At 42.3% G+C, this 14,996-nt stretch overlaps 1 protein-coding gene across 9 annotated transcripts in view; it reads left to right on the forward strand.

Annotated features, from left to right (window-relative positions):
• camsap2b (calmodulin regulated spectrin-associated protein family, member 2b) overlaps positions 1-14,130 on the forward strand; it is a 37,472-nt gene extending 23,342 nt beyond the window's left edge. The window contains exons 5-22 of one of the 9 annotated variants that reach the window (XM_029453718.1): positions 1,238-1,379; positions 2,499-2,638; positions 4,135-4,237; positions 4,365-4,469; positions 4,858-4,927; positions 5,047-5,316; positions 5,819-6,533; positions 6,650-6,796; positions 6,878-7,106; positions 7,826-8,009; positions 8,102-8,744; positions 9,510-9,649; positions 9,796-10,007; positions 10,082-10,181; positions 11,045-11,104; positions 11,785-11,888; positions 11,980-12,098; positions 12,181-14,130. In XM_029453718.1, the coding sequence (XP_029309578.1) occupies positions 1,238-1,379; positions 2,499-2,638; positions 4,135-4,237; positions 4,365-4,469; positions 4,858-4,927; positions 5,047-5,316; positions 5,819-6,533; positions 6,650-6,796; positions 6,878-7,106; positions 7,826-8,009; positions 8,102-8,744; positions 9,510-9,649; positions 9,796-10,007; positions 10,082-10,181; positions 11,045-11,104; positions 11,785-11,888; positions 11,980-12,098; positions 12,181-12,480 (3,783 nt within the window). In that variant the 3' untranslated portion in view covers positions 12,481-14,130. The remainder of the gene's footprint in view (positions 1-1,237; positions 1,380-2,498; positions 2,639-4,134; positions 4,238-4,364; positions 4,470-4,857; positions 4,928-5,046; positions 5,317-5,818; positions 6,534-6,649; positions 6,797-6,877; positions 7,107-7,825; positions 8,010-8,101; positions 8,745-9,509; positions 9,650-9,795; positions 10,008-10,081; positions 10,182-11,044; positions 11,105-11,784; positions 11,889-11,979; positions 12,099-12,180) is intronic. The other 8 variants (XM_029453721.1, XM_029453723.1, XM_029453720.1 and 5 more) reach the window with 8 other exon arrangements.
• Positions 14,131-14,996: the final 866 nt, after the last annotated feature.

The following is a 14,996-nucleotide window of genomic DNA, read 5'->3' on the forward strand; positions in this document are numbered from 1 at the left end:
TTCCACCATCAAGTCTCCTATCAAATGGTACTGGAGATTAGTACCTGTAAGTCCATCCATTATAAAGAACTCCTCTTCACCAACCTCCACCATCTACCTCCTCTCTGTCTAATCCAAAACCTGCAAGGATACACCCCTTCACATTGTCTCCTCCAATTTTCTTGTCAGTGCATGTGGCCCTGAGCCCCATCATGCATTGCTCAGATACCTCCCACACTATCCCACCCCAGCCCTTGTCTTCACATTCCTAGGAATCTGATTGAATGACATAGTTAACATTTTAAACTTGCATCACTCTCAGGGTCGGAAACTCTACCTGGAAGAGCAGTCCTGTAGCATGATCATATAATAAGAATTAGCCCATGTATCTTTTGTAAAACTTCTTATTTAAAAGATATCACTTCCCCGGTATTGTTAGCCATTTTCTTGTTTGATCCAGCATGTCTATTGTCTGTGCTGTGCATTGAAAACAATCACTGGAATACCTGTTTATACAAACTAAATCTAATTAAGTGGCCAACATTTTGTTCCTCCGAGCTCGATGCACAGACACAGACTGAGAGGCTGTCAGACAGTCAGAGGTGCTTGTGTGTTTATGGACAAACTGGGAGTATTGACGCCCTGAAGACACATGTAGTAGTTTTGTCTCTGTGGTTTTTCCAGGCCCGGAGAGACAGAAACAGAAGGGTGGATTCCCTAACACAAATTATTAAACTTTAAATCACACCCCCCTAAGATTTAAAATGTATTTGTTTCATACATTTAGTTCCTTTTCTCCTTCTAGAGAAATAACCGCTCCTCACAAGCGATCAAAGGGAGCAAAATGATGCTGAAGTGTTATGATTGCATCTTTTTTAACCATTTAAATATAAGAAGACTAAATGTAATTATGGATGTTGTATCTGATTACTTGCATGAGGAATTTAATCTGCATTATTTGAGTTCTAGCCTGAAGCCCACCCTATGCTTGAAATTAACACCGACTACATGATTGAGTTGTGAGTGTGTGCGTGTGTGTGTGTGTGTGTGTGTGTGTGTGTGTGCGTGTGTGCGTGTGTGTGTGTGCGTGTGTGTGTGTGTGCGTGTGTGTGTGTGTGTGCGCGTGTGTTTGTGCGCTGGTGCATGCAGATGAAAGTGTTTCTGCAGATGTTTGCACCAACAATCAGAGAGCCAGCTGTACATTTACACCCCAATGACACATATAGGTGATGTCTTTGTGCCGTTGCCATGGTTTCAGGCTCGCTACAGGCGGGAGCATGCCCAGCAGAGGAGCGCTCCATCGCTCCCCCTGGTGGAGAACCTGCTGAAGGACAACACAGACGGCTGTGCCCTGACCGCCCTGCTGCACTTCTACTGCCCACAGGCCGTCAAACTGGAAGGTGGGAACAACTCCTCGATGTGTAACCACGCCCACTTGATCTCACAAGCCTTTTATTGTGAAATTCCCAAAAAATAAACAGACAGGACTAAAGTCAGTACACTTATACAATTAGAAATCAAAAAGAAATTGCATACAATGAGCTAACCACGAAGACTTTCAGTCTGATCTTGACTGCACAAAGGACACTGTTCTCTGCTCTCGCTGCTCTGACTACAACCGTACATTTGAACTTCAAACAAAGAGCATATTTATTTTAAATTTTCCCCTTTTTTCTGAGGTCTTTTTGCCTTTTGAATATATAACAAAGTAAATTCAATGAAAACTAATAATGATAGTGTAGTAGCCTTTCGTAGGAAATGTTTTTTGTTTGTTGCTAAACTCTAATCCTAATCTCAACAACATAATCAAGAGATTAAGGAAACGTTTTGACTCTCTGTGGTTACATTTAATGATATAAATGGAGGATTTTGTGAAGGATGTTGACCCAAGAAAGACACTGTGGAGCAGAGAAGATTGAGGACAGACATGGAGAACAAAGACTTGTTTCCTCTCTACTTGTCTGCGCCCTCATTTCTAAAAATGCCCTGGGTTGGGCTGCGATTGGTCACGAGGGGTAAATGGACCGTTAGAGGAGTAGCTGGCTGCTATTTCAAAGATAAACAACTCTTGTGTCGGTGCTCTGAGGCTCTTGGGACTGAATGTGGTTCACAGGGCACTCATACACATGTGGACCAGATGTGGATGCTAGTTCATTTAGGTCTTGCTTGATTCACTCTAAGAATAGTAAAATAAAAGTACAGAATGACATCATTTCCAGATAAATCAGCTGCTGTAATGTTTTGTTGTCTGTTCCCTCTTGTCAGACATTATACACATGCAAGGGTCGTCCTTACAGAAACGTCAGGGGATAAAAATCCTGATTATTCATCCAGAGAGAGTTTTAAAACTGTGTCATCAACTGTTTTAAGGATTTACTAGTGGGGAAAGTAGGGTAATCGTATTGTTTTCTTTTAAACAAACCATTCCTTATCTTTTCCTTGTCTTCCTGCCTGGGCTTTGCTATCACCGTTCCCTTGTGTGTGCTTGTGCGTGTCTGACCCCTCCCCTGGCGGTGCAGATATCTGCCTCAAGGAGACCATGTCTTTGGCTGACAGTCTGTACAACCTCCAGCTGGTGCAGGAGTTCTGCAGGAACAACCTCAACCACTGCTGCCACTTCAGCCTGGAGGACATGCTCTACGCTCATGCATCCATAAAGGTAAGGAATGCATTCTAACATTTTGAAAAAGCAATGTATGTGGAGGATGTGGAAAGTGCTACTTTTAAAATGTTGAGTCAGTTTTAAGAAAGAGGGAAAAGAAAATTGTTTTGGTGGAATAAGGAGAGTTAGGGCGGGAAATTACAAATAGGCAAAAATGAGTCATGCAAGGAAAAGTTTAATAATGGAAGTGAGCAGGCTTGGATTTCATTGGGGTTGTTACTGCGTGGATGTGTTAGCAGGGATATAAAAATAATGTTTTGCTACAGTGAGTATTGCTTTACTGCCAAATGTAAATGAATATGACAGGCTGCGTGTGTGTGCGTTGGTGCTTTTCTAGTACAGACGACGCTGCAAGCCAAATAACCCCCCCCCCCCCCAATACACCCCCTCTCTGACAGAGGACAGATTCTGCTCCGAGGAGATTCACAGTCCTGACCCGTCTCTGCCTGCCTCTCTTGTTCTCTCCCCCTCCACATCCCCTCTGTTTTATCAAACAACTAAATGTGAACTTTAGAGAACAACTTTCTGATGAATCCAGTACATAGTATACAACTTTAAGAGCATCTCTGTGCCATCCAGACGTCAGAAGCAGCAGAGCCAGTGTGGGTAAATAGTATGCGGTGAGCGTGGGTAGAAACATTCGAATTCAAGTCACGGTCCGAACTGACTGGGACTTTCCATTCAAAACAACACAGCAGATGCTTTTCACACTTGTATTTCTCCCTTCCTTTTTCATTCAATGTGTTTTGACTGTGTTGATACTACTGTACAAGTAAGCAAAGGAGGGGAGGAGAGGGAGAAAAATGTTCCTGAAGAGCTGGCACTCTGCCCACTGAATCTTAACCAGTCTGTGTGTGTGTGTGTGTGTGTGTGTGTGTGTGTGTGTGTGTGTGTGTGTGTGTGTGTGTGTGTGCATGTCCATTTATTTAATATATTACATAAAAATAAATAATGTTTATGCCATTACGCACTTCTCTCTGCTGTGTCTAGAATGACGACCTAACCATTTTTTGTGCTGCTGGAAAGTAAATAAACTGATGTGTGTGTGTGTTAACCAAAATGTTTCCTACAGAGGAAATAACCTGTAAAGGCCCCCTAGAGGCTTTCTGTTTATAACATGAAGGCATTTATCATGGATTTGGGTTACTCACTCGCTGCTTTGTGCATCCATCTGTGCACATGTGACATATTTAAACTAAACTCCAGATGGTGTTTTTGGCCGTTTTCAAGAGGAGTGTGTGTTTGACATTAAACCAATAATATTCTACACACACACACACACACACACACACACATGAGCCTGTGTCTGTACAAATGCTGTAGGATATTGCGATTGTAGCTCATCTAGCATCTATACAGAGAAACTGGGAGAAGGAGCTGTGACTGCAAAGAGTCTAATGTTGTGCTAATTACATTAATAAATAACTATATATGACTGCAACATTAACCACAAAGGTGTGTGTGTGTGTGTGTGTGTGTGTGTGGTCTTGCAGAGTAACTACCTGGTGTTTATGGCTGAGCTTTTCTGGTGGTTTGAAGTGGTTAAACCGTCATTTGTACAGCCCAGAGTCTTCGACCCAAACGGTACAGTGCAAGGTAATAATAGTATCAGCATGCTATTGTTAACTGTGATGATGATGATGACAGTTATGCATGCTAACTGATAACTCTAATAATTAGGGTTGCGATTGAATATTGATTTGTCGCATGTTTCTCTCTGCAGCCTGTGAGCCTGTAACGTCCTGTAGAAATATGCCTCCTGTGTCCAGTCCAGTCCAACAGATCTATGCAGACAGACCTGACAGCCCTGACAACCTCCCTACACAGGGTAAAATATCTGTTATCAATTTCAATGTCCACAAATCTTTTTTCCAGGATCATGCAGACACAAAGCTAGTGTGTATTGGTAACAGTAGAAGAATGTGTGGAAGTGTTTTGAAACCAGAGGCCCTCTAGTGGCTGATTTACAGACATGCAGTAGCTGTCAGGCTATGTTTGAGTCCTGCACTTGAACATTTAGCTATTATTATTAATTATACAGTATAATTTAGGAAAAATCCAACCTAGAATAAATATCCAGCACTATCACTTATCACTGGAACTGTTATACATATGTCAAAACTAAAGTGCTCCATTTGCATGCAGCATTTGTTTGTCCTCTGGCAAAATGATGGATTTGATACGTCCAGTAAAACGCCACTGTGTGTCTGTAACAGGTATAATGAAGAGGTCTACCTCCATGTCCTACGTGGATGGCTGTGTTGGGACATGGCCCAAAGAAAAACGGTTAGTACCTGAACTCCACAGTTGCTGTACTAGAGCATATGGAATGAATTGACCTGAAAATGTGAAAAGGTCTGTTGTTTCCCTATTGAACTCACAATATATTTCCTTCCTCCCCTCAGCTCCTCCTCTCGTGGAATCTCCTTTGAGATTCCTCTGGACGGAGACCCCTGTGAAGCTCCCTCCCTCCACGGTATGACCCGCTCTGCCAGCAGTGACGGCCTTGGGTTCAAAGTTCACTATGCATCTCGAGGGGGCATGAAACGCCACCTCTCCCTCATGCCCGTCGATGTAAACGGCCAGAGCAGACACATACCGGAGGAGGATGAGGAGTTCACCTCCCAGAAACCCCTGGGGCGGAAAAACACATTCTCCATCAAGAACCAAAGCAGGTACAGAGGCGGGATGATGTTAAAATGATAGAATCCTCTATCCATTCAATTGTTATATTATCAATTTAAAGGGACAGGGGGGATTTAGCTGTTTTTCATACTACTTTTGAAAAGAAAACCTACTTTTATTTCTAACAATAAGGACTTATATTTTGCATAGGCAGGTGGAGGTTAGGTGTTTTCCCCCTTTAATTATGGGGTTTCTTTTGGGAAGTTTTTCCTTGTGCGATGCGAGGGTCTAAGGACAGAGGGTGTCATAACCTGTACAGTCTGTAAAGCACACTGAGACAAATGTGTAATTTGTGATATTGGGCTATATAAATACATTTGATTTGATTAATTATACTATATTTATAGTTATATCCGTGCAAGCGTATACTTTAGCTGCCTGTTCACTATCAGTTGCTTTTTAGGTTGTTTTTAAATCTATATGTTACTTAAGCTAAAGCTCTGCTGTTACTTTTAACAAACCACCAGTTCATTTACCCAAACCTGTCTCTAGGTACTCCAACGGAGTCCTCCCAGACAACAACCACAGCCCCAATGATCACCATGGTAACCACAGTGGCCACATCAGCCCATCCACTCCTCCGAGCATTGAGGAGGCTCTGAAGATTATCCACGACACTGAAAGGCCCCACGCTAGCCTGGGCGTGGGGGATGGAGACAATGGCTTCTTTCTCCACGGTGCGGAGCCTTCAGACCCTCACGTTCAAGGAGACGACCCGGGTTCAGCTAAGGCTCGGCTGAACGACCACGACCCCAATTCTCTGTCCACTGATGAAGTTGACACAGGCATCCACGTGGGGACAGAGGACATCCAGAGCTTGGATGAGGACTCCTCCTCTCTGAGAGACTATTCAGATATAGACCCGGACTGTGAGGCCATGACCCGGTCGTGCCCTCTGCCTGATCAGCCGGAGAGGGAGAGAAGCAGGGAAGGAGGACGTGAAGGGGTCGGAGAGGCTAACCCTGAGGGTGAGAGAGGAGACGGAGGTGACAGCCCCTGTCCCAGTTCAGTACCCACAATCCCCAGATCCCACACAGTCAGCCCCGCCTCGTCCTGCGGAGGCACTGGAGGTGGCATGGTTCGGATGACGAGCTTTGCAGAGCAGAAGTTCAGGAAGCTGGAGGGAAGGAGTAGCGGGGGAACCACTCCAGAGAGTTCAGATCTCAATGTGCCATATACACACCTGCCAAAAAGCATTTCTTCTCAGGTTTGTGTCCTATTGTGTGTCACTCATTCACTCTTTTATTTCCCTCTACTCTATAAGCATAAATGTAATTTGGGGTGATATGGGTTCTCATATCAATGATCTTTTCATTTTTCTAGATGTATACACCTCCTTTGCCAATCACATCTCCCTCTCCAGTAACGCCTTCCCCCAGAGACCCCTCCCACCTGATAGCCTCTGAGATGATTCAGCTGAGGATGAAGCTGGAGGAGAAGCGGCGAGCCATCGAAGCCCAGAAGAAGAAGGTAAACAGATATAGACAAAGACAGATGGCCTGTAGTATAGCATTAAATGTAAATGTTCACACCATGTTGCTCTCTTCACAGGTGGAAGCAGCTTTCACCCGCCATCGTCAGAGGATGGGCAGAACAGCCTTTCTGAATGTAGTGAGAAGAAAAGGAATCACAGCCCCCCTCAGCCCCAGCTCAGCGGCAGCAGAAACACCTTCACCAGAGCCGCTCACAGCCTCGAAGGAAAGGCAGGGCAGCATGGAGGGGGCAGAGAGATGCAAGCCAGATGGAGCAGCTCCTAAATCCCCCTGTGAGGATGGAGGAGGTGAGTAACCACAGTAGGGACGCTACTAGTTAGCTTTCAGAAATGTAGTAAAGTTATTGTGTGGTTTACGTTTTACTTACTTTGTTATTGAAGAACTGCTAAAATGCACAGCGGTGTTCACAAGCACACGCTGTTCTGTTTATTTTATTTTTTTATTCCTTTTCACTTTCTTTATAATCAGGAAAAATCCCCACAGTTACATCATGATTGTGTTAACCCTTTCTTTCTTGACCGCTCACATTCAGAAGATTAAATAGAATTGAATTCATACGAAAATCACAAATACACTATCACAAAGCTTGTTTATTTCACACTCAGTTCAATGAAAACGCTTTCACACCAGCTAAAAGTAACTGAATTAATTGGAAAAATATGCCAGAGTTTATTTTAACAGAAGGTTCGATAAATCAATTACTTATTTTAACTATAAAATGTCAGAAAATAGTGAAGAAAGCTCAATAATCGCCCAATTTTGAAGAATCCAAAGTTATGCCAATCGTCACAATTCAATTCCTAGCATCAGCAAATGTGTGTGATTTTGTTTTACTTCATACATGATTTAAACTATTTTCTGTTCACCAACTAATTGATAAATTGACATGATTTTAGGACTAAACTGCAAAATAAGAAAAATACAATAACAGGGCGGACGAGCCAGAAGGATGATCAAATTGGTAACTGACTGACTGACCTGTGTATGTAATGTGTAATGTATGCAGGTGTTTCTCCAGGAGAAATCGACCTTACAGAATACACACGCTCCATTGAGAGGCTGAACACGTCGTTGGGCTTCCTGCAGACAGAAATGCAGCGTTTGGCACAGCAGCAGGAGACGATCATGTCCATGAGAGAGCAACAGCAACAGTCCTGGGTCATTCCTCCTCCTGCTCCATCTCCACACAGGTATCATGATAGATATTAATCCTTTTACTGAAACAATTTGAACATCATTCTGCTAACACATACATGACCTTGTGTGTTTTCTTTCCCCACAGGCAGCTCCGTGAGTTGCGTAGCAGCAGTGTAACCGGCCGGGGATCAGGCCGAGGCTCGGTTGGGTCTTTGTCTCCCATCCTTTCTTCTTCTGGCTCTCCCCACGCTCCCAATCGTTCCCCTGCTGGCATTAAGCGGCGACCGGCCTCGTTCCATGCTAGGACACCTCGGACTCCACGACCAAATGATCTGAAGGTCACACCCTTCAGTCGAATGCTTAACACCCAAACCTCAGTGGACAGCCTACCAAGACTGAGGCGCTTCAACTCCAGCCAGAACCAGAACAGCTCGTTTTCTTACTTTGGCCACGATGAGGGGTCTCTGGAAAGCAAGAACCAAGAGGCCAAGGACAACAACGAAAACACTACAGACAAAGAAGAGGTGGATGTGAAGAAGAGTGCTGGCACTCCTACTGAAGAAGCATCCAAAGAGAAGGAAGATGAGCGACAGGAGGAAAAAAAGACTCTTCCGAAGGGTGAAGTCAAGCAAACAAAGTCGTCAGAGGTGGTGAAGGTGCCTGAGATGAAACCTCCAGGAGCACCACCCTGCGCTCAGGAGATGACGGGAGAGGGCGAAGAAGAGGGAGAGGCAGGAGGAGACGCGTATGGACAAGACCAAAAGATGTGTTGTGGATTCTTCTTCAACGTGAGCTGGAGCTACAGAATGATGTTTATTTAGGAGTATCACATTTAAAGTCACATACAATAATGTTTATGATTCTAATGTAAGGATCATCCATGTAATAGTTTCTGTAACATGAATGGAAAGTTTTGGACTGATATGTTGGCTTGGTGAGAATCACCAGTTTTTATTTTCTTCCTGTCAAAGGTCTGTCCATGTGAGCTAACCTGCTAGCATAAATCTTGCTAGCCGTGCTAGTATCAGAGCCCCTCTTGTTTCTGTATTGTTTCCGATTGAATCAGATTCATAACAAACGTTTTCACAGCACACACCTTCCACAGCTTAGAACCACTGCAGTAAAACTATAGTACCAGCTGATATAAAAAAGTTATTTAGCTTCTTAATAATATACAGTCTATACAGCCTTATGGTGCTATATGCAGGTAGCAGCGAAAGGAAGATACTGCCGGGCACAACGTGTACAGTGTTGTGCCTGTTGAGCCGTGAGCTGATCGAAGAGACATGAGTGAATCTAGGCCACAAAAACAGCCAGAACACAGATGCAGAAGCATTAGAGCTGCGATTATAGAGCAATGTCAGAGCTTTGTTGGCTGCCGGTAATTACTTTACTGCCACATTAAATACCAAATACCACCATAATTCTCAATGATTACACACTAGGGCGTTATGTGTCATAATAACTGTCATTAAGGTAATAAAGGTGCAGTGTAAATATCTCTATGTGTAATCGGACTTGTGTATTTTGTGGGTCCTTCTCCCATCAAACAGCAGGATGATGTGAAAGGGGAAGAGGACATGGCAGCAAAGAAAGCAGCTCTGCTGGAGAAGAGGCTGAGGAGGGAGAAGGAGACTCAGGAGAAGAAGCAACAGCAGGAGCTGGACCAGGAGCAGAAGAAGGAAGCTGCACGGTCAGTCGGACTTTCTTACTCTCCGTCTACTTGCCTTTGCTAACACTGTTCCCAGATCTATAGCATCGATACATAGCCTACAGTGTGTCTTTTGAACTTGAGTGAGCAGTCATACAATGAATCTTTATCGTTATCTGTTCCTGCAGGTTGAAAGCAGAGGAGGAGCAGCAGAAGAAGGATGACGAGAAGGCGCGGAGGGAATACATCAAATATGAATATTTGAGGAGGAAGCAGCTTAAGCTGATGGAGGACATGGACGAGGTCATAAAGCCCCGATCTGGAAGTCTCAAGAAGAAGCCGCGACCCAAGTCCATTCACAGGGACGTCGTGGAGACTACACCGCCAGTGAGAGCGACAGGTGGGCAACACACAAATCAAACACACACTTATCGCTGTGTGACAGCCACTGGTTGACCTGTCCTTGTGTTGCAGGGGTGCGTCCTCGAGGCTTCTCGGTATCAAGTGTTTCTTTGGCGTCTCTCAATCTGGCTGACAACGACAGAGATCTGCCAAATAACAGGAAGAACAACAGGTAAGGCCCACTCTCTGCATGGAGCGTGGATTTTAGACTAAATATTGCTATATTGCTAACAAATACTGCTAGCCTTAAAAATAAATGTTCTAAGTTGTTAAGTAGTAATGTTAAACACTACGTACCAAGATTGGATGACAAAGTTGAAGCTGGCAGTTCGTCTTAACATGTTTGCTGATTCCAATGAAGGCTCAATTAACCCAATAAGTTACAGCAAATTTGTATTTGATGAAAGATTTGTATTTTTCTGCACAGTGTGCTGCTTTGCAAACGTTTAACTCTTGTGGTGGGTTGTATCGAATCGTTTCAATCGTCATGTTCTCTGGTTGGGTCTATGCAAAAAAACAGAGATAAACTGAAGGATTCCTCAGTTCTGTCATCTTCTGCTTTCTTACCTCCATTCTCATCTCAAATCAGAGTTACTTATTAAAGTCTTATAGTACTACGAGACGACTTTACGTGCATCTCATTTTCATGCACCTTTTCGTCAAACTCCTAATAAATCTCCCAATATCACTTTAGTTATGTTTATACTAACTGCAAAAACTTATTTTAGAATTTATTCTTTTCTAATTAATTTTTCACCTTTTCAAATACTGCAATGGGTTTGTGCAGTGGACCATTCATCCATATATTACCCCCATTGTGATGCACACTCCTACAATTAAAAATTCACAGTTCCCACCCCATATATAATTTGTGTCATACCCAAATATCATATACTATGCTATGATTTTAATTTCATGGGGTGATGTTGAGGTTATTCTTCTTTCTTCTTGTTAAGTCTTGACTTTTATGAGGCTTACACTTTCGATTCTCTTGTATCCCTTCTCTCATTTCTCTATTTTGCATGCGTCCCTCAGAGGCAAAAAAGTATCTCATATCCCGTTCTTTCTAAACTCTCCCAAAGAAAGAAAGGGGAGGTTAGTAATGTGTACTGGATGTGGCTCCATGTAGAACAAGCTCCATGTAACTTTGGCCTGCATTTCATTACACATTATTTCACAGACTCACATAAAAGTAGACATGAAGTGTCAACAGTGTAATAATTTGACATTTTCCAATACTGCAGTTTTTGCTTTTGCATTAAGGTACATGAGACCTTCGTGGTTTCTGCCTCAGTTCTCCTGCTCTTTATCCTCTCTCTCTCTCTCTCTCTGCCTTTCGCAGTATTGCTCTCGGGCTGTTGTTTGCTCTCTTCTCTATGTTGGCTGCTCTGCGCTTCACCACTGTGTTTCCTCCACGAATACTCAAAGCTCATCCCTCACAGTAGCCATAAACACAGCACTGAGACTTTGCTTTGCTTGGCTGAACATGCCTCTCCGTCCCTCGCTGCACAGCTTTGGCGGAGTATGTACAGTATGATGTAATGCAAGACAACAGGCAGGGTTTGGAGAATTGTGTCACAGTGTCTGACCTTGTTTTACCACATCTCTGTGTGTGTGTGTGTCTGTGTGTGTGTTTAATGTGCGTGTGCATGTCTGTTTGTGCGATCTGTCGGCATACGCCTTCATACATGCTTATGTGTATCAACCTTTACGTGTTTGTTGTGGATTTTTGTTATGTCCGTGCGTGTCATTTGTTTGTACGTGATCGTCTCCAGGCCAGACTCTGCAGAAGGTTTTTCTTCTTGTCCTTCGACTGGTGAGAAGGATTGGGAAAATGACTCCACCACCTCATCTACTCCATCCAACAATGAGTACACAGGTACAAGACATACCTGTCCTATTTACACAGTTTCCAAACATGTCAAGACGTTTAATTCTTGCAAGCTCACACCTGTGCTTTCTTCACACAGGACCCAAACTATACAAGGAGCCGAGTGCCAAGTCCAACAAGCACATCATGCAGAACGCCCTGTCTCACTGCTGCCTGGCTGGCAAGGTCAACGAAGGGCAGAAGAACAAGATACTTGATGTATGTTTTTGCAATTATTTGTCTGTGTCTTTCTGCATTGAATATTCTGCACTAAACATCTTTTCTCTGTGGTTTTCTGCAGGAAATGGAGAAATCTGAAGCCAATAACTTCCTGGTGTTGTTCCGTGACACCGGATGCCAGTTCAGGTCTGTGTACACCTACTGCCCCGAGACGGAGGAGATCACCAAACTGGCCGGCATCGGTCCGAGGAGCATCACTACCAAGATGATCGAGGGCCTGTACAAGTACAACTCGGACAAGAAGCAATTCAGCCAGATCCCAGCCAAAACCATGTCCGCCAGCGTGGACGCCATCACCATCGCCAGCCATCTGTGGCAAACCAAGAAGCAGGGGACGCCCAAGAAACTGCACACTAAGTAGCGCCAGATGGCCGGGCAAGATTTGGACAAGCTTCTCTGGAATTTGTGGATTTTACTTTTTCATTAAAAGGACACACAGTCCCACTGTAACAAATCACAACTGGAAAGTAGAACACACGTGGGCCTCACAGACGTTTTTGTTTCAGAGTTGACTGTTACGCTCTGGACTACTTAAATGGGGCACAAGTGTGTACTTGTCAGCATGTGTGTCAATGTTCTCATGTGCCAAAAAAGAGAAGAAAACAATAGGCGGACCAATGCCTTACCTAGTTGAACCACTGAAGCACTGAATGTCACGCCTCAGAAAGAGGCAGTTTGGTTTCTATAAGTTGTGTGGCCTTATGCTTGTTTTGTGTCAAATGGATGCGCTGTGAGTGTTGGTGTCATTTTGTAAGCGCCTGTAGAAAAGGTCTATTGTCATACATTAGAGAGGTTGTGTGTACTCACGGGTCTGGGATCAGATTACCCCCCACCCCCCCTCGAGCCCAGGTTGTCAAAAGGGTGGCCTGTCTGATCTGTGATCAGCGTTTTTGAGGAGAGTTTTGCTGCTATACAGGCATCTTTTTTTAATTTTTAGTTTTTTTACATGTGACTGAAAAACGTATAAACAGTTCAAAAGTGTGTATGTGTGTGTACAGTGAAGTGCCAAGACGAGTGAGGAAAGTACCTCAGTTGGTGATTGCAATGACTTTCCAAGAGTGTGAAATGATGAGAGTATTGAGAGTGTTGAGCGTATGGAGTACCATGAAACAATTCTGGAAAGCACCTGCAATAGACTCTTAATTTATTTCATTTTGATAATGCTTTGAAGATATTTTAAAAAGGCGATTTTATTCAGAGAAACATAATATACTGTACGTATATAAGTTAAATTAGTTTGTATATGATGGCAGATCCATTCAAAATGAACGAGTCCGCTTGTAGCTTTTGAGTAGCTTTTATAATTTATCACGTGTGTATGTTGTCGTTTGGGGCCTTTAATTGTGCTACAAATGCAAAGAGCGTGATCGCTCAACAGTATCACTGATCATCGATCATCAGTAGTAGAATAGACAGAAAGCCCATCCTGTGTCATCAATTCTGTGCAATTTAAGAGTAATTTAAATAATCACCATTGACCATGTTGCAGTTGGAACTAACAAATACTGAAAAAGACACTTTATTGTGGATATTGTCGTAACTATTAGATCTTGATTACCCACAAAGTATTCCACAATTGTAAATAAATGAATTCACCTACGATAGCGATCAGACTCGTTTCCGCTTCAGGACCGTCATGCTTGTTACTTTTACTTTTACATTACTTTTACTTTTTTTAATCACAAGTTCTTCAGTATGTGTTGACACTGTACAGATATATTTTGACATATAGAAGTATTTTTTGTAATGACATTAACCTGTTGGGTGCGTACTAATGAAGCAGTACAGTTGTTGAAGGAAGTGTTGAAAGCAATTCAAGGTATTTAAAGTCTTAACGGGGCTTTATCGTGGTATTGTACGAAAACCATTAAGTATACTGAGAAAATCATAGGTTTTTTTCCAACTCTAAATTCATTTTCTTTTCAATTTACTAAATATGCTCAACTGTTCATGGATTTTTGTTGTTTTTATATTACTTTGAGCTTTATTAAAATGCCAGCTATCAACAGTTTTCATGGTGTCTCATTTAACATCCCTGTCATGATTGATTCAAGTGTAATTCTGCTAATAGCCTCATTTAACTGATAATAATGCTGTTCAAACACGCTGACATAATATCACCACTTGTTCTTATCTTTGCAAAGAGCTATGTAAATAACGTAGGTAAGTATCATACATCATAGTCATTATCTGTAGTAGTGAAGCTTTACTGTGGCAGACAGTTTAAATAAAACATAAGAATTATTCAGGAAATCTGCACTTTATCCATCATATCCTCATATTGTTCTTATATATGGATGAATAAGCTGGACCCATATATCAGCCACTATTAGGTTATTGCAGAAACACTGGTATACATGTCAGCTGATAATTAACAGACAGAAATTACAGATGTTTGTGGTAATTTAGAGAAGTGTTTCCAGTACGTCGTTTTAAATGGAGAAAGCTGTTTATTCCTATATTAGGGTTATGTTTCAACTATAAAATGTCCACTCACATACTTTCTCTACTTAATTCTAATAAATAAATTAAAGGGACAAAAATAGTTTTTGTTAAAAAATAAATACCATCTGATATAATCTTATCAATTCTGATCAAATATCGGTATTAGCTTCATAATTTGAGTATTGTTAGGTCTCGAATTGATCAGCTGCTTGATTTTTTTCAAATTGATGTTTTCTAAATGTATCACCAATGAAAGCTGCCTATTGAACTATAATGGACAAATGAGACATTCTTATAAATATCATTATAAATTCCTATATAGCATTTCAACTTATAAATGTTTCATAGATGTGATATTTGCTGTAGTTTTGCATGAACTGTGGAAATAAAGTATTTAATTATGACCAGTGTTGTGCATAAAGAAGGGGTTAA

Source organism: Cottoperca gobio, chromosome 17 (genome assembly GCF_900634415.1).
Source record: "Cottoperca gobio chromosome 17, fCotGob3.1, whole genome shotgun sequence".
NCBI lineage: Eukaryota > Metazoa > Chordata > Actinopteri > Perciformes > Bovichtidae > Cottoperca > Cottoperca gobio.